The sequence below is a fragment of the Eupeodes corollae genome, chromosome 3, assembly GCF_945859685.1.
Source record: "Eupeodes corollae chromosome 3, idEupCoro1.1, whole genome shotgun sequence".
Lineage (NCBI taxonomy): Eukaryota > Metazoa > Arthropoda > Insecta > Diptera > Syrphidae > Eupeodes > Eupeodes corollae.
In genome coordinates, this window is record NC_079149.1 from 47048068 (window position 1) to 47072515 (window position 24448).

General features: G+C 33.6%; 1 protein-coding gene and 1 long non-coding RNA gene across 4 annotated transcripts; one reads left to right on the forward strand and one right to left on the reverse strand.

The window, feature by feature from the left end:
• Window positions 1–435: 435 nt before the first annotated feature.
• LOC129949219 (acidic leucine-rich nuclear phosphoprotein 32 family member A) lies at window positions 436–23079 on the reverse strand. Of its 3 annotated transcripts, XM_056060533.1 has the most exons (9): window positions 22811–23079; window positions 22347–22473; window positions 10397–10560; window positions 10036–10248; window positions 9879–9955; window positions 7601–7948; window positions 7427–7530; window positions 7161–7323; window positions 436–2233 (listed from the first exon to the last, which is right to left on the reverse strand). In XM_056060533.1, the coding sequence occupies exons 2-9, from the start codon at window positions 22392–22394 to the stop codon at window positions 2190–2192; spliced, it is 1161 nt and encodes a 386-aa protein (XP_055916508.1). In that variant the 5' UTR covers window positions 22395–22473; window positions 22811–23079; the 3' UTR covers window positions 436–2189. The 3 variants fall into 3 exon arrangements, with proteins under 3 accessions (XP_055916508.1, XP_055916510.1, XP_055916509.1); XM_056060535.1 differs by lacking the exon at window positions 7601–7948 and having other exon boundaries at window positions 22811–23074; XM_056060534.1 differs by lacking the exon at window positions 22811–23079 and having other exon boundaries at window positions 22347–22732.
• Window positions 13629–14712, forward strand: LOC129949220 (uncharacterized). The gene is made up of 2 exons (XR_008782014.1): window positions 13629–14353; window positions 14409–14712. It is a non-coding gene; the product is annotated as an uncharacterized LOC129949220 (long non-coding RNA).
• Window positions 23080–24448: the final 1369 nt, after the last annotated feature.

Below are 24448 nucleotides of genomic sequence, written 5' to 3' on the forward strand. Positions count from 1 at the left end.
GTATAACACTTAAGTCGGTTCCAGTTCGCCAACGGTAATACAAATTTCTCACACTCACACGTTTATTCATTCGACTCGCCAATGGCAATAGGGATTTTAAATAAGATGACGGTGGAAAAACTCTATATGTACTGCAAAGTAGCTAAAACTTACCGGGACAGAATAATCTGCGGAAGCTTCTGAAAACACATCGAAGTTAAAAATTATCTTGATATTTTTTTTTTGTTTTTTCCTTTTGTTTAAAAATTCTTGATTTTAAATGCAACCATAACTTTATATTACTTTAAATTTATCTTGTCAACCTGGCAGACGGCATTGCCATGCTAATTGTGATTTTGTAAATTTAGAATTATTAAAATCTCAACATTCTCTTCAACATTCCAAGAATCAGAGAATTACTGAAAATAAAATAACTAGAAATAAAACACCAATGGGTATTTTTAAAGTTTTTTTTTTATTAAAAATGTGTCTCGGTTAATCCAAGGCCTTACTTAAAAATTATTTATAATTTTTTTTTGTTTTCTATTCTTTTTTTTAAATGCTTAACACTTTACAAAAATAAAAGGATAATTTACTTTTTTATATCAATTTTTTCCCAGAATTATGTTGTTTTGCTCAATTATTTTTTGTTTGTCGCTAATAATTTTGTGGTTGTTGTTGTTTGGTTTTGTTTTAAAGTACACAATTAAAGAAGAAAAAATGATAAGAATTACAAAATTAATGTAAACATAGGATACAGAAAAAAAACCATGAGTGTTGTTATGAATAGTCAGGCTGTTTCCATGGTCGCACCTTTGATTTTGACTAAATCTCTAAAGAGTACGACCACAAATATAAGGCAATTCATAAAAACATTATTCAATAATAATCAAAGAATTGGTCAATAAATATTTAAACAAAATTGCATTCGAAAAAAACGTCGCTTTCAGAATATATCAAGAGAAAGACTGATTTTTAAATAGCAATAGCGCGCAAATAGAACGGAATATTGAACGTGCAAATAAAACAAAAAAATATTATGTTGGTTTTGTGAAGATAGTCAGGTCTTGTTGCATAAAACATTTTTGACAACGGTAAAAGGTAAAAAATTGAACTCTCCATAAATTATTTTAAATCAGTCATAAGAGTTTAAAGTGACGAACATAAGTCGTTTGAATGGAATCCCATTTGTCACTAGAAACTTATAAACACTTCTTCTTTTAACAAAAGGCGTATAACAAGTGAAAAGTGGGATTCCAGAAATAAGGATTTTAATATCCTTACACTTTTTATTGTCTCTTTATTTCTTTCTTTAGAATGCCGTCAAAATTGTATGCAACAAGGCTAATTTTTGTTTACTACCGAGATGAAATAAAATCAGTATCTTTACATTTGTTTGTGTTTTGGAGGAAAGAAAATCTCAAAGAGAAAAACATTTTTTTTTATAACTTCGCCTGAAGAAGAAACTCATGATGGGGTTTTTGGGAGGGTGGATAAATGGCACCCAACATAATTATCATTACACAAATTTTCAAGAGATATACAATATAAATATATATATACACAAAAACTAAAATAAAAATGAATACATTATCTGAACTAATATATAAAAATGATATTTTCAATTTTCGTGTGTTTTGTAAGTGCTTTTCTTTCTTTTTTTCGTTTTTGTTGTTGTGTCTTAAGTAAGTTATAATAAACAAATTTGAGTGCAACTTATTTTCAATCCAAAGTAGAAGAAATACATATTAAACAATTAAAAGTCAACATGCAAAGGAAGTACTTATTCTGAGTTATTTTAATTTTTTATTTTTTTAAGAGGTTAGGGGGGTTTAAATGATATTTTTTTTCTTTTGATTCTCTTGTACAATATTTTTTGTTTGTGGTTTTGTTTTTTTCTGATTTACCCTTAAAAAATAATCCTCGATTTATTTTTTTTCGAGTTGGAATTAAAACAGACAAGCAGGCTGAAATGGAAAATAAGGTCACGGGGAGAGTCGGGGTATTGATGTTTTTGTAGTTGTTCTTCTGTTAAAATTATATTGAATATATATTTGTTTGTTGTTTCTTTCTTTCTGTTTGCTTTTTTTGTTTTTTCGTTATGAAATCCTTCCTATTTTTAGTTTGATTTTTTTGTTTGTATTATGTTTTATTTTTTTTTCTTTTTTGTTTTTGTAAATAAAAATAATAAAACATAATTTAAAACTCATTTAACCATCATGTTTTCTCTTCTTTCCTCGGGACTGTGGTTCTTCTGCAAAAAGAGAATACGAATTGATTATAAATTTGGAAAAATATAGTTTTTGTCTTATTTTACACAAAAATATCTATGTTAAAACTAATATTATGGATTTTGTTTTGAAATTTTTTAACTTTTATAATTTCATATTTTTATAGTTTTTGAATGAGTTGTAGACCTTACCAAACTTTGTAAAGCTACACTATACTCTATTTTTACCGATTGAATAACATTGTCAATATGTCATTTTCATGCTAATATTTCTAAAACTAATTCTTTTTAAAAAATAACCTCTGAAGAGAAGACATTTAACTTAGGCTAAAACATGGTCCTTCGAGCCGGATGCAGGTTATATGTAAAATTGTGCAGTGCGCGTTTAATTAGTGACTTTTATAAAATGGTAGGTAGGTAGAAATGGCGATCTCAATGCAACCTAGCCTGAGATCCAATTAGCGCTGTAGTGCGCCGTTTTGATACCAAAAACTCGTTTGACCTTTGATTGAAAGGGATAGATTGATAGAGAAGCTTCATAGCGATTATGTTAGAGCCATTTTGTCGCATTGAGAAAAAAGATTCGGTCTCTAATCTTTGTCTCAGATAGCTCATCGAGTTCTTGAAAGAATGCTTTTCCAAAGCATTTCATTCTGGTGTTTGCCAAAGCAGGACATTTGCAGAGGAAATGTATTATGGTTTCACTTTCTCTTGGTCACTACAGCTACGGCAAAAGGTGTTGTAAGAGATACCCAACTTTTCTGCATGAACTCCTATAGGCCAATGTCCGGTACAAACCGCAACAAGAAGATCGTTTGTACGGGTTTTGTTATAGGTTGGCCATATCTTCCTAGATATAATGCAGTTGGGTAAATTGCTCCACCTTCGGTTTGATTCAGTTTGGTAGATAGAAAAGAGTTTACCCTTCATAGCACCAAGAGAAATGTTAACCATTTCCGCAAGTGAGCATGGTCCTTCTGAAGGGCCGATCCTTGCCTGGCTAGCTCGTCAGCCCGTTCATTTCCCACGATACCACTATGGCCCGGAACCCAGATCAGGGTGACACTGAGGTTGATATTCAGGCTCGCAAGCTCATCGCGACATTGCTGGACCAATTAAGATGAGGATGTGACCGAGTTAATGGCTTTGACAGCTGCCTGACTGTCTGTGAAGATAGCCGCATTTCGGTTTTGGTTTGGGTTTTGTTTAAGTATCTTACATGCCTCCCTTATTGCCAGCAGTTCAGCCTAAAAAACGCTAGCAAAGTCAGGAAGCCTAAAGGATTTGGCTACATTTAGGGACTCAGAAAAGATCCCAGAACCAACTCCGCCCTCCATCTTTGAACCGTCAGTAAAGATGGTTGTGTCGAAACCTATCGAAACGATGTCATCCTCTCAATTTTCTCTGGATGGGAAAATAACCTTAAAACCCTTACTAAGGCGCAAAGTAGGAGTGCAGTAGTCAGTGTCTAACGAGATAATATCTGAGGGAATCAATTTCGTTGTGTTGCTGTGACCACAAGGTTTTAACAACCAGCTGTTTGATTCCTTCAGCCCAAAAGCGCTGCAGGAAACTATGTATTTAATATAAAGGTCGATTGGTATAAGATCCAAAAAAAACGTTTAAGGCGTCCGTTGGGCAAGTACGCATGGCCCCTGTGGTGCCCTCGCAAGCTGTGTTCTGAACCTTCTTTAGCTTATCAATATTATAGGCTTTGCTAAGAGCAGGCCACCACACAATCGAACCATATGTTAATTGGACGTACTACGGCTGTGTACGTCCATAAAATCATTTTCGACTGAAGTCCAAACTCCCCGTACTTCAATTTTTAGTTTATAGTTTAGTTTAAGGTCGAGTATAACTCCCAAATATTTTGCACTGGAATACAATGATAGGATTTGACTTTTATAAAATAGTTCAGAGAGTTTTAATCAATTTGCCACCATGATAGGATGAATTTTTATGTGACTTGAAGAATTAAAAAGTGTTTTATATGAAGACATATCTGAGCCTGCTCCGACACTCATCGTAGAGTCTTTAACTAAATCTCTTTCAGCACAAGAAATTAAATTTTTGAAAGATATTGAAACTACAAAGGCTTCGAAATCTGTACAGTTACCAAAACTTGTTGTTTCTACATTTATTGGCGATTACAAAGATTGGCCGGGTTTTAAAGATATTTTCATGGGAACGATCGATTCAAATCCTACACTTAATGGAACTCGAAAGTTCCAGTATTTGAAATCGTTTCTTGGCAAAAAACCTGCCGAATTGTTTAAAAATACTCTATGTACAGAAAAAACTACTTAGAAGATTGGAATAAATTAAAGGAGCGGTATGACAAATCTTATCTAATAATACAATCTTTTATTCAAACTTTCTTGTCGATGCCTTCACTTAAAGGTAAAAATGCCACCATGCTTCGTACAATTTAGAGGCTACTACGAGGGATCCATGGATAATTTATATTTTGCTTCAAAAACTCGATTATGAAACAAAACAAGAGTGGGCTCAAGTGGTAGGTTCTCGAACTGACTGCACCATTCAAGAGTTTCTTGAAGCCTGCGGTCCTCTTGAGTCATCTTCTTCTAAGCAAACAATCAGTGTTCAAAAAGTTGTTCGTTCTCATATGGTTGAGACTTCGACAGGGTGTCCAAACTGCAAGGAAGATCACTTTCTTTCTGCTTGCAAATCTTTTTGTTAGTTTGGAAGCTCGTCGTGAATTCGTCAAGGAGAATAACCTTTCTTTTAATTCTTTCTGCTCTGGAAATTCCTCAAATAGATGTCGTTTTAATTTACGATGCAAATTGTGCAACAAGCGTCATAATACATTGGTTCATCCTACTGAAAACTTAGCTTCAACAACTTCAGCTGGTATTTCTTTGTCAGTCAACTCTTCTGTGCCCACAAACTTAAACTGTCATTCGCTGGAACCATCTCATCATTTGTCTTCTATGCTTCCTACTGCTGTCGTCATGGTGCAAGATAAACATGGAGCTCACCATAAAATTCGCGTATTGTTGGATACTGGATCGCAAGTCTCTTTTGTTACAGAGCAGATCGTTCAATGTTTGGGATTACTTTGTAAGCCGTCGCGAATTCCTATAATGGGTGTTGCGTCCACTTGTGCTGGTGTTACCAATGGTGTGGTAACTCTAAATTTATTTTCGTGCTTTGATAATAACAATATTGAAGTTGATTGCTATGTCATCTCTAAGTTAACTTCGCTTCTTCCGCCAGCCTTCCTCCCTCATTCAATAACTAAACCTTATATGTCGCTCGAATTAGCTGATCCTAGTTTCAATAAGCCAGGTCATATTGATAAGGCAGACAGGGTGTTCGACGTCATAAAATTTCCTTTTAATTCAGAAAACATAGATGTTCCTAATTGTATTCCTACAATGTTTGGGTTGGTTATAGCCAGTAACATTGAGCAGCAGCGTTCATTCTTAACCCAGGAATTTAGGACATTTTTCACAGGAATTTGACTTGGAACGAGAGATTAATGACGCTAAGACTGTGATTATAAAATGTGCCCAGCTCTCGCTTTTCGGTTCGGGAATAAGCCTTTTAACCAAAGGAAAAGATTTGCCACATTTAACTTAAGCTAAAACAGGTTTTATAAATGGTTTTATACCTGTTATAGGATATAATTCAAGTTGATGCTGTTATTTTTGATATCATTTATGATTGATTTATGATTTCTATGTTCAAGTAAATGTGTTAGTTTATTTTTTTTTTTGAGTCATGCCAGAGGTCTTGGGTTTGATCCCTGCCTAAAGTCTTTTCACGGGTACTGCCTCTTGCGAGGAATTGACAAATTCTTCAAGAGTAACTCTTGTCATGAAAAAGTGCTTTCTCAAATTAGCCTTTCGGATTCGGCATATAAACTGTAGGTCCCCTCTATTCCATACGCACACAGGAATGGTTGAGTCACTAGGCTCTAGTTCTCAACGGACTGTTGCGCCACCCAATTTATTTATTTTTTAATTTGATTTAATTTAGGTGAAATAAAAATAATCTATATAGAGCAAATGCATCTCAAATGAAATGTTCTGTAAAGAAAGTTTTCAATGCAATTAAGCATTTTCAAAACTTCGGGTTCGAGCAATTAGAAGGATGGTCAAAAAAGACCCAAAAATAAGCTCCACAGAGATACAACGCCAACCGATGTCCCGATAGGCCCACGCACAATCCTAAAAAGATTGGTGGAAGATGGGTTACATGGTCGTGTTTCTCGAAAGAAACCATTAGTAACCGCAAGGCAACGTTTACTTAGGAGAGAGTTCGAAAGATCACACGCCAACTGGACAACAAACGAATGGAAGTACATAGTGTGGAGTGACAAAACTAAAATAAATAGGATGGGCCAAGATGGTGCACGATATGATTGAAATCCAAAAGAAACCCCCTTAATATGTTTTGCCAGTAATTAAACATGGAGGCAGCTCGCTTAACGTTTGGGGTTGTTTCTTGTGGTTGGGAGTTGGTCCAATAAATCGAATCGATGGAACGCTGACAGCCGTTAAATACCTTGAAATTCTTAAGGAACGATTAGTGGATAAAAATAACAAGGTGTTAAAAATAAATGTAAGGTACAAAAAATACAGATACTGTTTTAAAAGTGAATTCAATTTGTGTTTCTTATTAGTTGTCCACAGCTGTATGTAATACACTCATAAACTTCTTGTTGTGGAACTTCATTATTCTTGAACTGGGTGTGTTAGTAAAAATTTGCAAAAAAAACGTTGGTTAAGTGTAATTAAATAGTTATATGAGCAGTTTAGTTCAGTGCAATACAAATTACGCAAATATGAACCAATATAAACTTAAAAGAAGTAAAAACCTATACAATTAAACCAATCAACGAAATCAAACATTTTTGTCAAATTATGAGAATAAAATAAAAAATAATTTAAGTTCCACTGTTCGAAGACAAAACAAAACATACCCCCTGTTTCCGCTTCCTTTTGTTCGGCAGATGGATCAGCAGCAGCAGCGGGAGCAGCTTCACCATCGGCTTCATCTTCGTCAGATTCATCATCATCATCTTCATCGGCCCCATCTTCTTCGTCCCACTCAGAATTATCTTCTTCTAAATCATCATTATAAACCTGTGTACACAAAAAAAAGAAACAACACAAATATTTATTTACTCTCTGTTTCTTGGAGAAAAAAATATTAAAAAATAAAAGAGTGCAAGATCAACAATCTCACCTCAGCTAATGATAAATCACCATTATCTTCATCATCGCTGTCATCTTCCTCATCTTCATCACCATCGTCTCCATCGTCTTCATCATCGACTATCTCATCGGAAACTGCAAAATAATTAAAAAGAAAAATGAAACGTGATTAGTAAAATAAGTAATGGTTATTTAAAATGCTTACAATTTGCTGCATTAACTAAATTCAGCAAAGCAAAGAACCAATACAGTAAAAGAGCAAAATTCATTGGAGTTTGTTGTTGTTGCTGTTGTAATTGTTGGGAAGACTGATGGGATTCTTTAATTGCACAAGTTTTTGCAATCTCATCTGTTTCTGATGACTCCTTTAATTTTAATTCTTTTAGATATTCATCCAAGTCATCGGTTTCATTAGATAACGATGGAGGATTTTGAGGGTTTTCATGAGACGAAATAGTTTGTGAGGACTTCTTCTTAGCTTTGACGAGATTCTCAAATTTTTCTAACTCGTCCAAGTCAATTTCTAAACCGTTTATACAAAAGGCGTTTTTGTCTGAAAGCCATAATGCAAACCTTTTATTTAAATGGAACCATATTTTTCAATTTGTCGATGATGGTTTATGAAAGTGTTAAATATATTTTTTGAGCAATGCTTTTTTATTTGTATTAATAAATTATGCCCTCTATTTAAAGGTACCTGTTTTAATGTTTAAATGGTAACATGCAAGGATAGTTAGATGCTTGCAAAGACTAAGTAGATATATGAATAAATATATCCTGACAAAAAATCAGCGTTACCTTTTTTGGCAAGGTTAACAGAGACATTACGATGAAACGCGATTAGCAATTTAAGGATTGAGCTCACTTATTTCCCCCAAGCTCACGATATTTTTTTTTAAAAATGTTGATGGTTGTAATAACTTCGTAAGTGTGTGCAAATTATATCAAGTATTGACAGGGGAGGTATGTGAGTCTGGAGGCGAAAATGAAATGCAAAGAGCACTTTTGTCAGCGAAACAATTATTAAAAGTTGCAGACAGGAGGTCATTTAGAAGAATAAAAAAGAGAGCCTGAGAAAACGGAACTCTGGGGTACGCCAGCATTTATATTGTGGTTTCAGGGTTGTCTAAAACGATTCGTCGATACTAAAAGCACTCATTTTAGATATGAGCGTAAATTACCTATTAACTATTTGATGAGATGAAGTATCAGATCACCAGGGCACGTATTTCTACGAAGTCAGCTGGTTATTAATCAGCGTTTAAATGCCATTGGTAAGTGATATCGTCGTTAATTTGAGGGGAAGAATATTCGCCTTTTTGTGGATTGGAGGAATGTTATGCTTTCTTTTGACTATTAGGAACGAGCTCAGAATAGGAGGAATATTGGAAAATAGGGGTTTTGATAGAGCGGAAAACACGTCTTTAGAATTAAAGTGGAAATACCCTCCGAACCATGTAAACCAATGCTCTGGCCCGGAAACTATTCGAATCCACACCCACAGGACAGCGCAGTAGAGGAAGACCGATGGAGAAGTTTGTTGGGTGAGGCCCTTGTTCACACAGGACTGTAGCGGCACCTTAAGTAAGTAAGTAACCCTCCGAACCAGAAGATTTATAAAAGTTAAATCCTTTTCGAAATCTTTTCCCAGTACGAGTTGTTCAAGAACTGGGGCAGCCGTTACGCTATCAAGTAAGTTGAAGTTTGCGGCGAGCTGTTTTGCCAACAGATTTGCTTTTTCAATAGAAATAACTAAAGGAGTGTCATTGAAAAGAAATTGAAAGAAAAGCGAAGAATACTTCATATTTGTTTACAAACGCTTACTATCTTTAAGACATTGCAAAATTGTTTGCCGTAATTTTTGTTCATGCGAAAATTTGGCCCTTCGAATGAGGACGTTGCAGACCTTTCTGAATTACTTAAGCCTTTTCCCCTCTTGTGATCAATTGGATTGGCTCTAAAACAAGGTAAGATTAAATCTTTCTTCTTGGTAACCTCTTTGTAGTTCAAGCTTTGGGACTGATACTTTTAACAATATTTGGGATAAAAGTTTTCATTCCCAAAAGAATAATACTAGTTATCATATCAGCACTGGAGTCTACTTCACTATAACAAAATTCTTAAAGGAAGCGAAGAAGGTCGACAACTTTCTCAAAATTTAAAGTAACTTTAAGTAAAATAATGGGTATTTTAGGACTTTTCGTCTAATGTCTTTTGGTTTACCGAGCTACGATGGGCTCATCAGTTAGATGCTGCCGCATCTTTCTAAGATGTACGCTCTAGTCGATGGCTATCACTACATAAAATTAACAATACTGTTGTGCTTTAAATTATATTTTTCTGAGTAAATTTGATCAAATTTGAAGACCTAGAATGTTATTGTTTAAGTGTTTGTCTGAGTATGGGAGAAGTTGTAAGACATTCAAGAAAAAAGCAACCATATTTATTTATTTTAAATTTAAAAAGAAAATTAATTTACTAACCTTCATCAGAGTCATTACCGTTGACTTCATCATCATCATCACCCTCTGATGGAGCTTCCACATCATTGGCATCGAAACTAAATATTTTATAATACAAAACAATAACAATTTAATATATTTTTCAGAAATGAGTAAAAGAAATATTATTGTAACTTACCCATCTAAAAATTCTAACGATGGTAACATTTCAAAGATTTTTTCGCGGTAATTCTCAATTTGTGTAGCCTCATTATTGAAGAGATCTAAAACCGAAAGGTTTTCAAACGCCTCCAATGGTTTGAGGGCTTCTAAATCTTTGATTTTATTTCCAGAAAGATTAAGATAGGCTAATTTTGGACTTGTTGTTAGATAATTTAGTCCATTAGATATTCTAAAAACAAAATTTAAAAAAAAATACAACAAAGTTAATTACAGTGTATTTATTTCCTTAAAAACAAGGACATTTCTCAAAAATGAATCAGTCTTAGTCATTGTTTAGTGTTATGAGAAAATTCAAATTATTTATTTTTTTTATTTACCTGTTATCGGAAAGTTCCAATCTCTTCAAGTTGGGGAGCTTTGGGAAACCTTTTAATGTGGTAAGACCAACATTGATTAAACTCAAGGATTCCAAGGCGGTATATTCATCTGTGAGACCAACGATGCTGGTACTTCTGCAGTTGTCTAAATTTAGCTCTGTGATCTGAAAAAAAGAGTATTTAAAATGTGTTGAACGAAAGATTTCCAGTATTAGAAGAAAATGGAACATAAATTGTGGTAAAGTTTTTATATAGAGGGGCGCTGGTGTAGTCTTCGAACCAAACAAATAACATCATGTGTACCACCAATCATATGAAAAAAAAACTCAACTAACATTTGATTTTAAAATTCGACAAGTTAATACTTCTCCAAAAACGCATTGAAATTATTAACGAAAATTGAAAATTATGTAGTTCGCAAAACTAAAAATTGAGCAGGGACAAGTTAGTGATTTAGAGAAACGTGACAGTGTGCGTCATTTAAGAACAATGAAAATATTGCTGTTGTGCAGGCCGTGGTGTTGACGAAAACTCAACTTTGTCGATTTCTCTTTGATATTTTAAATTAGGCTTTTTAGAAACGAAACTGCGTCGTAATTTGGACGTAGGACGTAGGTCATAGAGTTTTGAAAGTTCAGTCAACTCAAGCTGGTTGATCACTTCAACCTATTTGAAAATAAGACTGGTTTATTGATTGTCCCAAAATATAATTAAAGTCATTTTTTACTTTTATGAAACCTCTAATTAGAAAACTCATTCTTTAAGTCTCTACGTTTCTTTTAATTATAGAACCCATTTATTCTGTTAAATTCTAATCAAATTTCTAGTTCTATTAGTTTTAAAACAGATACAGTAGTGGAAAATTAATAAGAAACAATTTTTCATTTTTTTAAAGCACGTTGCACTTTTGTTTTATTTGTTGGACCTTTAACTTTATTTTAAAATGCAAACAATTATTTGTAAGTTTTTTTGTTGTATCCGTGGCATGATGGTTAATGTGTAGGACTATCATAAGTCTTAAGTTCAATACATGCCTGCGTCACTTTTTAAAAGTTTTTTCATCGTACTTCCGCTTGCGGGGAATTGACAAATTCTCCAGAATAATTCTAGTCAGTACTTTCTCAAGTAAGCCGTTCGGATTCTGCAAAAAGACACCATTTAATACCTGAAATCACTCGCACACAGGAATGGTTGAGAATTGTAAGCCTCTCTCTATGGACTGTTGCGATAATTTACTAGATTTTACGACTTTTACCGTAAGTACTTGGTCAACTTTGACCGTAACTATGTAGTATTTTTCCAAATGTTCTGGCGCAAGCCACTTTTGAAAAGGCGATTCCTTTTATAAAAATAAATTGGGTGGCGCGACAGTCCGTTGAGAACCAAGGCCTAGTGACTTACAACTCTCAACCATTCCTGTGTGCGAGTAATGTTGTCAGGAATGGAGGGGACCTACAGTTTATATGCCGACTCCGAACGGCTTATTTTGAGAAAGCACTTTTTCATGACAATAGTTACTCTTGGAGAATTTGTCAATTCCTCGCAAGAGGCAGTACCCGTGAAAAGACTTTAGATGGCATAGGCAGGGATCGAACCCAAGACCTCTAGCATGACAGTCCAACGCACTAACCATCATGCCACGGGTACCACATTCCTTTTAGTCTGTGCTATTATTCCTGGCTTGATTGGGATAAAATTACATCTGGAATAGTTTGACGGGTTGCAATTATTTATTCTGTTCGACAATGAGTTGATCTTCTCTTTGAGTTGTTTCTCTTTTTTCTATTGAGGTTTTTAAGGCTTCCAGTTTCGGTTTAAAATTTTATAATTTTATTTTAATTTAGAGGAAATGTTTCATGTACTCCTATCTTTTTAACTGGAACATGTGCATAATAAGCTAACACATTTAAGATGTACACATTTTGTTTACATCCATTTTGCTTACTAAGGACATGTTATATATGTATATGTTTATCCATCACTTTTCTAAGGTTCTTTATGGCTTTACTTTGAATCCGACTTCAAAATTAATCTATCACGTTAGAATTTTAAGATACCTTTTATAATTCCTTACTATAAACATTTTATTAGGATTTTTGAGGATATGTTAATTTATGAATTATTTTTTTTTTAAATAAAATTCGTGATGATTTAAATCTAACTTTTTGTTTACTTCAAAAAATGCTAAAAAAATGGCACTTCGTAACACATTTAGTTATTACCAGGTAACAATCCTTAACACAAATTGTTTACTGTTCTGTCCTGGCTTCAATACAATTGTCCTAAGGTCATCAAAACAAAATCTCAATCGGCGGATCTTAACCGAATTGAACATCTCTGGGATATTCTTAAGTGAAAAGTAAGGAAACATGCGATTAATTCTAAGGCCGAGTTGAAGAGAATTTTAATGGAGGAATGGTCGCTTATTACCACCGAAGAGACAACCAATTTACTAAAATCGGTTCCAAGAAGACTACAAAAGTTTATCGAAGCCAAGGGAAACCCCACAAAGTATTAAATAAAAGCATTAATCATAATAAAAAATCTAAGACAAACAAAAAATGCCGCTATTTCTAGTCTTGTCCAATGACTTTTGTGAGATAATATTTTGTACTTGTTTATATTATATGCTGAAACTTTCCCATTAGTTAATAAATTGCCAATTTTCTTTGTTTGCCTTTCTTACCTACTACTTAACAGTAAATCGATTGAATATAGTCTTTGCTTTTGTATTCATTTTTAATTAGTTTGCTAAATACATAATGTAATTGCTCTTGTCCCATGACTTTTGTGATGCACTGTACATGCATTTTTATTAAATAGTTAGGTAATATGGTCAAAATTTAGGAAGTGTTTAATTTTCTAATTCTTTTTCCTCCACTGTAAATTGAAAAGTGGTAAACTTGACGACTAAGTCCTAACTCGAATCCCAAAAGAACAGTGAATTATCTACCCACTTCCCCATCTCCAATCACAAATAAAAAAAAGTCTACTAAAAGCTACGCAGACAGGTGCATTCCGTTGCATTTTTGTGGCTTGCGCGTCACGCATCTTACTGTTTTCGATGTATGTACATACATATATCTTTATCTTTTTCGTTCACAGCTTTACATTATGAACGAACATACTTATATGAATATATCATATTCATATGAGCAATGAAACATACATAACTTCTACATCTCGTCATTGTTAATTTGCAAGTTAGAATCAGTAGAGTAGAGTAGTAAAATACAACATTCATTTTCATCAAACATCTCTTCCTTTCGGCAAAAGTTGAAACCGAAAGACAAACATCGATTTTGTATCTCTTTTTTTCTCCTTGACAAACAATTGCAATTTTCTGCATCATCTAATTTGGCCATGGAATCGGAACTAACTATATTCCATTCCAGTTCAAAAAACAATATATTCCTTGCTTTTTCTTCGCCTGGTATCGGTTTCAGGCAATGGCAAACTTACAGGTAAAAAGAAGATGAAGCTAGTCGCATTTTAGGAGCTTGACAGCCAAGCCATATTGTGTGAGGAAAAAAAGATTAGAAAATATTTTTCACATATTTTCAATCAATTAATTTTATCAATGCAATCTTCTAGAAATGCGATTGTGTGTAATGTTAAAAAATGACACAACAAGTGTTTAACTCGATTCTGTGCATTTTCAATATTCGAGTTTTCCGAATAGTGGAGGAATTTTCAGTGAAAAAGTCTGAAAAAAAAATTCACAGAAGGAGAAAAATAAAACATGGCGATGGTTGTTTCATTTCGATTTCATTCCGTTATTTGGATCTGGACTTGATAGGAAAAACAGAGTATGGTGAATTAAATCAAATGAAAATAGAACGTGTAACCAAGAACGAAATAAGAAAAGTTGTACGTAGAAAATTTACTTGGGTATGAGAAATATGCAAAATTAACGTCATCTCTAAACATCAATTAAAAATGGATGATTTCTATGATGTAGTAGTTTTCCAATTTGATTTTGAAATGATTTTAACGATATTTATTTATCTAGATTACAGCTTGACGCAACATCATTTAAAATGCAAGAATGTCAGTTATTATTTTTATACTTTGTAGGTAGGTAACCATATTGAAAATTTTAAATTTGAAATGAAAGTTACAACAGAAGTGAACTATTGGAAAGGGAGAAGAAAAGTGTGTTACTTTTACTTATGCGCGCTTTTATTATCACACTCGAACTCGATAGTGAATAAAACTCACCCTTGTCGTTGATTTGACATTGCATTTGCTTTAGCACAACTAAGGAAATGGCTTTTTATTCGCATTCGGGGCTTTGATGTGTGTAAAGCTTTAAACAAAGAAATGCCTACAAACAAACAACAAACCAGCCTACATCCAGAGTATGCATATAATTTATATCAACCTGTATATTGTATAGGTACATTACATGTGTACATATAAAAGGTTTCCAATTTTCTTATTAAATTGCTAATAAAAGATACCATTTATTTATATTCTCAGACATTTACTGTACATAATGTTAATGACATAGGGATTAGCATTTGAGGTAATCGTTTGTCAAATCAAATTTAATACGAATTACCATAGAAAACAAACGGATTTGTTTTTGAAAATATAATTCCTACATACATATCAGTAAAATAAAAAATTGATTTTTCACTACTGTTTTTTGAAGAAAGTTGATTAAAAAAAAGACTTGTTAATTATTGCTTTAAAAGACACCAGATATAAAAATAGTTTTAAGCATTTAAATTAATCTGGAAGTATGAATCTCCTTGCCTTGTACCGACGCGTATGTATGTATATCGGTAGGTATATGAACTGTAAAACATGTGTATGTACATACAAACGTTATACCTTCATACATTATATTGGCTTGGTTTGAAGAGAATTCAAAAAGTTTTCTTATTTTTCATTTTTTTTTTTGCAGTAACTCTTATCGATTAAACATTCTCTGTTGTAATGGGTTCAATATTGACACTTAACCATAATGTATGGAAAATGTTGACATTTTTAATTCCAATTAAATTTATTCATTTTTATGTCTCATTCGTTTCTGTAACATCGGAGAAAACTAAATACATCTACAACCCTTCCCTTGGCCATATGTTTAATTGAATTATAAATTTTATTCAAAATATCTATTTTCAGCTGTTTTAATCAAGCGTTCCAATATTGCAATAAAATGACATTTATTCTTATGCACAATATTAACTATTTTCTACTTTTTTCATAGTAATATAAAATATATACCGTCAACTTGGTAAAGCATGTATATTTCTTTTCTTGGTATTTGAAATTGAATCATTAAAATAACCAACTGAATACAAGTTTATTAACTTCCCATAAGAAGTTATTGTAATGGGTTCGATTTGTCGAATTGAAAATTTTCACATTTCTCGACGTTTCAAGGTCCCTAGAGTCGAAATAAAACACTTTTAGAGAGCTTTTTTCAGCTCAAGAACCAGAAGAGATATCGACTTGAAATTAATTTTGCTATACAAATAATAATGCAAAAAGATGCAGAAAGGACCCTCAAGAAGATCGTGTGGGTGATTTTTTTTACCATAGCAGTTTAAAAAAAGGTGAACATTTTGGTTAACCCTAAATATGTATCTCACGAATTAATAATGCTAGACTTGAATTAAATTGTAACGTGATACCAAAGAAGTATATTTTTGGAAAAAAAAGTCCAAAACAATTTTTTATAAATCAAACAAATAATTACTCAAAAAAATATTACTTAAAGTTTGTAAAAATTGGTTTTTACTCAAATATTTATTAAAAAAAATTAAGATTATGATACCCACCTAATTTTATCTTAAAAGAAAATTTTAAGAAAATCGAATTTGCAGTTTTTTATAAAAAATAAAAAAAAGTTGGTAAATAACTGATTTTCGACTTAAATAAAAAGTTTAATTTTGAGAAAAATTAAATTGATAGTTTTTTTTTACAAAAATAAGAACCCAAACAAAACATTACTTAAAGTTAGTAAAAATTGATGCTTAAGTAATTTTCGACTCATTATGACTTTGAGCTAATTTTGTTTTATAAAAAATATTGTTTTCAACTTTCGGTAAAATTTTGAGAAATAAAGAATTACCAGTTTTTTTGTTACAAAAAATAATAACCTAAAAAAAAAAACAATACTAAAACTTGGTGAAAATTACACTTTCCACTCAAATATCTTTTCAAAATTTAAAAAATGTATCTTCAAACTATTTTTATATCACACAAAATATTGTTTTCGACATTCAAAAACTTTTTTTTTTATAAAAAACCAACAGTCAGTTTTTATAAAAAAAAAATAAAATGTTCAAAAAATAGTACGCCAAATTGGTAAAAAATGATGTTCGGTTCTCAATATGTCGTTAATAATAGAAGACATTTTGTATTTGTTTATATAAGAAAAAAAACTTTTAAGAAATGGTACTAAAATTGGCTAACAACTAAAAACCTTTATTAACAATAATAGATTTTGAAATCAAACTATTTCATCATATGCAAAATATTGTTGGTAACTTTTAAATTACGGGGATGGGTAGTTATCAGTGTGGGTCGCATCTCAGCCTCTATTTTAATTTTTCAATTTGATACCAATTAAATTTTAGATGTAAGTTGTTTTGTCACAGATATTATGTAGTTCAAATTTGGAAGTTAGGTCAGAAAATTTGTGTTAAAAATAATATTTTTTGTGAACCATAAACAATTGATAGGTTTTTAGGGCCCATATTTTTCTTTTGAATAAAACATCGTTTTGGATATATTTTAACACATGTCATATTAATTCATTATAGTTAATAAAAATTCAATTCCAAATTTTATATAATACATATTGTACAAAAACGAGTCTCGTTTTGAGGATCTTAGAAGTTCATGTCAATCCATGTCAAATGAATATTCCAAGTATACTTTTAAGTTTGGAGTTGTTTATTTCCATATTTCAAAGACTTAAGTCGTTTATTTCCATATTTCAAAGACTTAACAAAATGGTGTGCACCAATAGAAAAAGTTCTAGTCACAATTCAGCCGATGCATAAAGTACGTAAAAAAGAATATTACAAAACGGTTTTAGAAAATACAATTTTATAGGTTTGGCTGGACTGTAAATTAAAACTGAAGAAAATCGCGACAAATAAAAAGGATGTAGTCGGAACAGGCGGAGGACCTTTTCGGCAGTTGTCTTTGTCCCCTTTGGAAGAGGCAGTTGACGATTTGCTAAGTTTACAGCAGGCTGTAAATCCAATGGGCAATACGCTTAGAACAAATTCAACAGCAACAGTGGAACAACCCGGCTCAAAAGATGCAGACATTGAAGTTGAAAATGCTCACATGGCAAAATCAACGAATGTCGTAAAAGCAAGGGAAAGTTTGTGAATAAACGAGTCAAACTCCCCCAAAAACAAACGGAGACTATTTTGATAACTTCCACATCCGAGAAATCGTAGTGCGCACGCAAGTTGTTAAGTTGGTATAAAAAGTTTTTCCATATTTAAAAGGATTTATAATTGATAACCAAACTTGTTTATCTTTTGAGAAAAACCTTAACTCCATAAGAAAGCGTTTTAAAATATGGTTTCTTGTTATTTTGTAACTTGTTTCAGTTTTTAATGCCTCAAAAAAGGAAATCCAAAAGGATTTGTCACAAAGACAAAACCAAGATAGAAGGTAACTTAGAAAAAATTGTGTTTTTTCAAAATGTTAAAGTCGTACCTACTTAACTTATTTTTAAACCATTATATTAACATGTGACCAAATGGCCTGGCTCATGTCCATAGGAATATTAGTAGGGTTTGAATCCCACAACAAAAAATTGCTAACACTTTGCTGGAATTACATTATGTTTTGCGGAGGCCATCATCGATCATCACATTCACTTATTTGTTGTAATTAGTCTTTGGTTCGATTGTTAATAATTGAAAAACTACTACTACTACTGTCATATCACTGGGGATCGTACCCCCAACAAGTAACTTATAGAGCCGATGAACTGCAGATGGTTGATTAGGGTCCTCCCAATATAAGCCACTTCCTCTAGCTTGGCTATCTCCAGTTATGCATCGGAAGGGACGGGTTACAAATGATCTGATCATCTCGAGAATGTAATTGATACCAGCAGGTTCGATTGGAATCCAGATCCGGGCTGCTGGGGATGTCTTCCATAGCGACAACCTCGAGCTTCGCACCTGCCCAAAACTTCACCTAACCGGCTGACAGCGTGCTTGTATAAGTCACAAGACCTCTGGTCGCCACAAATCATGAGTTTGACATGGCCTTGATGCCAACCCCCATCGCTTATGGAAGAAAGTTGCCCTGGAAGCTACCTCAAAATGCTTATATAGCCACCCGAGAGCTTAACCTTGACCAACTGCCAACGGTCAGCCGATATTGTGCCATCATCATCGCTCCTGCCAATGACCGCAACCACTTCTTTTCCCTTCGCGACATCACTGAAACTGATTGTTTTTTGATGGGATTGAGGAGAGTGCTGCTGTTGTGCACCTGAGGTCGTTTTGGAGTCAGTAAGGCCCCCTCAAGAGACCTTTCTCTTTTAGACGTAGAGACCTTACTGGTCCTTATTGTAGCAAGTATGCTTTTAGCCCATTCGACGCTAGCGGTTTGCTGCGGTGTCTTTTCAGCCCCCGATGATGCACAAGAGGCCTTTAGTCTTTTGAGTTTCCCCTTTCCATTTCTGGATGTACTCTCATTAGTAGTGGTATGGCCATTTTTCACAACCCCGCCACTACTGAAATTAGGTATCGCTACCTTCATATTCTCGTTGCTACCAACAGCATAGAAGGGTCCATGGTTAGCCACTACTCCCTTCTCTGTGTAGGCCGCAGGAGATATGGCAACAGGCTTTGACGCCAAACTGCCGCCCGGTCTTGAAGAGAGTCTCATCGTTCTTGTCATTTTTGTTTTCTTTTTGTACATCTTTGGTCCCACGAGATGCGAAGAAAAGAGGTCCGTCTGCAGAGATTCGCATGTACAGATAAGGCTAGTTAACCCGGAGGTCGCCAGGTATCCGGATACTCCGTTAGAGACTGGGCTATTTTTGAATTGGGCCCCAGCCACGCTGGGCACGGATCGTTTAACAGCTTAGATCCAGCGCAATAAAGATGAGAGGTGGTTGGGGAGGAAGAGATAGGGTGAGGAGTCAGTTGATGTTATCATCATTCTGATATGTAAGGAAAATATTGGGATTCGGTAACAGCAATTCAGCTAGGTTACCTAGAGTGAGAAGGAGCATAGGAGATAGAAGCGTTGCTAGCTTTTTCGCCATTACAACGTAGGAAGTGGGATGGGAGTTGGTGACATAAACGTAGTCTGGTATGCCTTTTTTATGTGGGAATGGGTGATGATTCTGGGAAGGTAGAGGGATAAGAACGTTCTTCAGGACTCCAAGTCTAAGAGCATAAATGTATGTCTTCCTTTTAAACAGCTAATCTAGTAAATCGGAGCTAACGTGCTAACGAGAGTTTAGCACCAACATTTTAATTGATTTTATTTAATTGTGTTGGGCCATGCGAGGAGCAGCAATTGCGAAGAGTGAGAATCTCGATATTTGTTCTTCAAAAAATTCATTTTTGAGAAAGACGGTTCGCATATATATGAATGTCCAGCCAAACATACTAGCCAAGTTGATAGCTGTTTTTTGTTTGCAGTTTTAATATTTTTCTGGAACATGTTTACCCCAAAATTCTTCAGTGGATGCAGTTCTAAACATTCGGAAGGAAATATCTTCTTGAAGGTCAATTTATTTAATTCCGATTGTAATGAAGCGTTTGAAAAATCGAATAACTTCGTAACCACTTCAGTCCAATTTTCTACTACAGTGACTTTATTTAAGAAATCAAGATATTTAGCTTCCCAATCTCTGTAAAATCTTGGAATTTTACAGCAAAATCGATAGAAAGTTTAATAAATTCTTGTTTAACAACATATGTACTTCCTATTTCATTGTACCTGGATGTTAAGCTCATTTTAATATTTCAGAACATCTTTTCGAAAAGCCGCTCCTTTGTTATGAACTCCAAGTGCTTCCTTGATTCGGTAGTATGGCTAAGTTTGAACTTTTGTGGTCCCGCGGTCCACTGTTTGACTTTTCGCGGTCCGCCTCTTGGTGAACGCTGGCCTAGCCTATAAAGCTAAACCAGTTATATTTTTTGCGAATTAATTACTTTTGTAGTTTCCTAGAATGTCTCTATAGCTCCTCGCCGAGCAAAGGATAATATTAAATATTGTCTTGCTATCTTCGCAAAAGATGATCGACAATTTAGAGCTCTTAAAAAACTTATAGGACAGAGTCCATAGCATAACAAGCTACAATGGTTTAGAAGATTAAAGGAAAGACATACAGACTTAACGTATTCACCGATTCTTTGATCTAGATTAACGTATGAACAAGTGAATCACTTCATCTAATATTGCTTACAGTTATAAGAAAAAAAATAATCACAAATATTGATTCGTGACTTTAAGAATTCGTTATGAAAAAACAAAAATCTTGCTGTTATATTTTTCCAAAAAAAAATTTTTAATGTTTCGAACTCTCCAAAAGCACAAAATTAACATTTAAATGAGTAGTTAATTAAGCCAGTCTACAAATAAAACAAAATTTAGCGTCTGGTTCAATGTTGCCAGTTTCTTTCTGAATTTTCAACCCATTATAGGTACTATTTTATTTTATTTGTATTTACGTTCAAAGTAGTATTAATAAAACAGGTAGAATAGGCGACACAATAAAACAACAACATAATACTCGTATTGACCTAATATATATATACCTATCCATATGTAAAGCTAAGTTATATACGTAGGTATACCTACATACATACATCCTAATTTTAAACGAAGCTACTTTCAGATAAGATAACAACTTAAAGGGAGCCATGTTTAATTGATTTTTTTCTCGATTCGCTTATATATTTATAGTAACACTTTTCCATTCACAACAAAAATGAAGAAAAGAAAAAATAAACAAAGCCTGGTAACACCAAACATGAATTAGAAAATGTCTCCTTTCAAATTAATTAAGATACAAAACCACAACAAAAAATTAATCTTCCCTATGATTTTTTCAAAATGTCTAAGAAAAATATATATACCAACCTATAAGGAAAAAACAAACGCAACAGAAAATGGCGCGTTGACATTACAAATAATTTTCAAAAAAAAAAAATCCCCACAATTAAAACGAAATCGATTTTATCGGCCACATCACTTTTGTTTTCAGTAAAAATTTGTTTAAGCCGCGTGGTGTACCTACTCCTAAATGATAACTACTTTCAGCTTCAGATAGAAGAAAAAAAATGAAAGAAGGAAAAAGAAACGACTTCGACTTGTTCCTCTCTTGAACAATAATTTGTTGTGTGAACTGAACTGAGCTAAGTATGGTTGTTGTTTTGTTCCAAAAACAATAATTTTATATTCAAAAGTTGCTCTCCTAATCGCAACACAAAACTTTAATCGAATCGAAACGATTTAAATCGAAGGGCAAGTCAAGAATACCTACATGTTTGCTACATAATATATGACGCCTCACAGCAGTGGCAGTCATCATAACATCACACGTGAAACAAGAAAAATTTGAAAGGTTTTCCCTCGCCTTAACGAATATCAAAGCTCTTTAGAGATATTTTCATGTCCAATTCCAATTCGATTGCACTTTTTAATCGTGCTAATTATTTTTGCCTGCCTCGAGAAGGCGAGAAGATGCTTGGTCCGTTATTGGGCTTGAATTTGTATTTTGTATACCTATCGTATGTAGTTTTCTTCACCCTTTCGTCTGTTCGGTATCGGTTTGGTTGGTTGAAGTAGGCGGGTAGGTATAGATCTACATCTACGTCATGGCCCCACAAACTTAAGTTATTTTTTCATTTCTTTTTTTTTTCTTTATTATATACTTCTTAGAACTAAGTTAAAAATGTGAAAATTCAAAAACGTTTAAAACTACATATGTACTCACATTGTTGGCACGACGTGCTCTCCGTTCGAGATCTATCCTCTTTTCCATTATATTTGTTATAAAGTTACGGGCTTCTTATGCTGCTCGCGACAAAGCTGAATGCTGATAAAAATGTAAAAACGCTTCTCTAGAGTGTTGTCCGAGGAAGGAAAAATGTTATTCCCGACCACAGCACAGCAGAACAGGCGGTAGCAGAGACGAAATTAAAAAAATAAAAAGAATAAAAACAAATTAGATAAATTATTTCCACACAATCGGTTAATCGTTAATCGCTCGGTGGAGTATATCTTCTTTTTCTTTTTTAATTTAATTTTCCCTGCTTGTCGGTCGGTTTTTGCGGAGGAGCAGCAATTATGAAAGCCGCGAATTTTTTTCTTTGATTCTTCTTGTTCTCACATTGAATTATTATAAATGGTGTGTGGAACGAGCTGGTAAAAGCATAGGCAATCGGCACAGCAACTTACCTGCTTCCTCCTTGTGGTTTGAGAATTGAGAGCTCTATGACTGCCGAGTGGTAAAATACTGTTTCGGTATTTTTTGATTATTTATCAAGAATAATTTACTTGATAGAGGGAGATTTTTTTAATTTTACGATTAAAATAAAGTTGAGTTTGTGTAATTAGCTAATTTTTTCAAACTTAATACTTGACAGCGGAGGCGCAAAAAAACACTCAAAAAGTAGACAAACTTCTGATTCTGATCTGACACGGGCACGCACGAAAGAAATTATTGTTTCGATTCGTGTTGTTTCTTTGTTGGTTGATTAATGTTTCGCTTTCGTCTTTGGTCTTTTGGGTTTCGGTTTCGATTCGTCTTTTGGGTTTCGCTTTGGTTGGTAGAAGAAGAAGGGTGGTTTATCTATTTGTCCTATTTACACACTGGTAATGGCAATGGGGGGACATTTATTTTGGATTTTTCGGTTTTGATGGTTTGAGATAGGATGGTAAATGGAACAAGGAAAATAGCGTTGGTGTGGCCAGCTTTAATTTCTAAAACATGTAACTTCCAATTGGGAATTCACGAAAAATTAATCTCAATGGATTATTTTCAGGGAGAGTTGTAGAAACTTTATACTACGGTCACTAAACCGAGATTTAGCTAGATTTGTCACAAATCTCCTTGAAATCTCACACATTTACAATAGAAATTTTAATCTCCTCAAATGAAGATTTCAAATAAAACTCATTGAAATCTACTTGGAAATATTAGTTTGTCAAATCCAACAAACTGTTGTTTCGGAGAATAATTGTTGAACCGACCCATTTAAACGCCAATTTTTCTTCGGTAAGTGGGTATGCAGACAAATATATAGGTGAGAGCACGTTCCACACGGCTTTGCAAAATTCTTTTAAAATTTTACAAACCGTGCATTTTCCAACACCAAAGAAGTGTCCAACACTTCTGTACTCTGCAGAGGATCCAAGTGCATATAAGGCTATTTCAATCCTCTTCCCAAGAGGTATGGACTTTCTATAAATGGTGTCTTTTTTTTAAATGCTGAAGATGAGAACAAAGATCTTCAAAACTCTGTCGGTACATACGGACATTTTCTTCAAAGAATTCATCGTCGTTCTTAATAACATCCTCTTCCCAAAAAGTACTTGAACGTACCTGTGAAATTGGAATATAATAAATACAGTGGACTGGGTTGTTGTACATTGTACTTACCTTAACCCAGACTTTTCTTATAGGCTGCTTTCTTAAAAATGTATTTTGGATTGATTTTTTGTTCTTTCTAGCTACCAAAATGTTTATTAAGCACTGCAGGCGTTTTTTTCTATAAAAGTGAATTCTCCTGTCCAAAGCACCCACTACCACTTTCAAATTATTGAGAAGAATCAATTGACGAGATATACTAAAAGTTTTAAATTACTCATTCTTTTTTAAAGAAATTAACAATTCATAATTAAAAAATATTGAATTATCAATCAATAAAGTCAATACAAATTTCATATTTGTTTTCTTTTCGAAAGGAGAATAATTTGACGATTGGTTGTTATGACAATGTCAAATCAATCTCCTATTCTTTGGTGGAAACACCTCATGATTTATTTTAAATCATTTGCCTTAAATCTCGGTTTATTTTTTGGTGGAAACGTGCT

Bases quoted from the DNA above. Each gene is read 5' to 3' on its own strand.
- LOC129949219 (XM_056060533.1), bottom strand. From the start codon at position 22,394: ATGGAAAAGAGGATAGATCTCGAACGGAGAGCACGTCGTGCCAACAAT. The intron at 10,561-22,346 runs GTGAGTACATAT...TCTTTTTTTCAG, and splicing joins GAGCACGTCGTGCCAACAAT to ATCACAGAGCTAAATTTAGA. The intron at 9,956-10,035 runs GTAAGTTACAAT...TAAAATATTTAG, and splicing joins TCGTTAGAATTTTTAGATGG to TTTCGATGCCAATGATGTGG.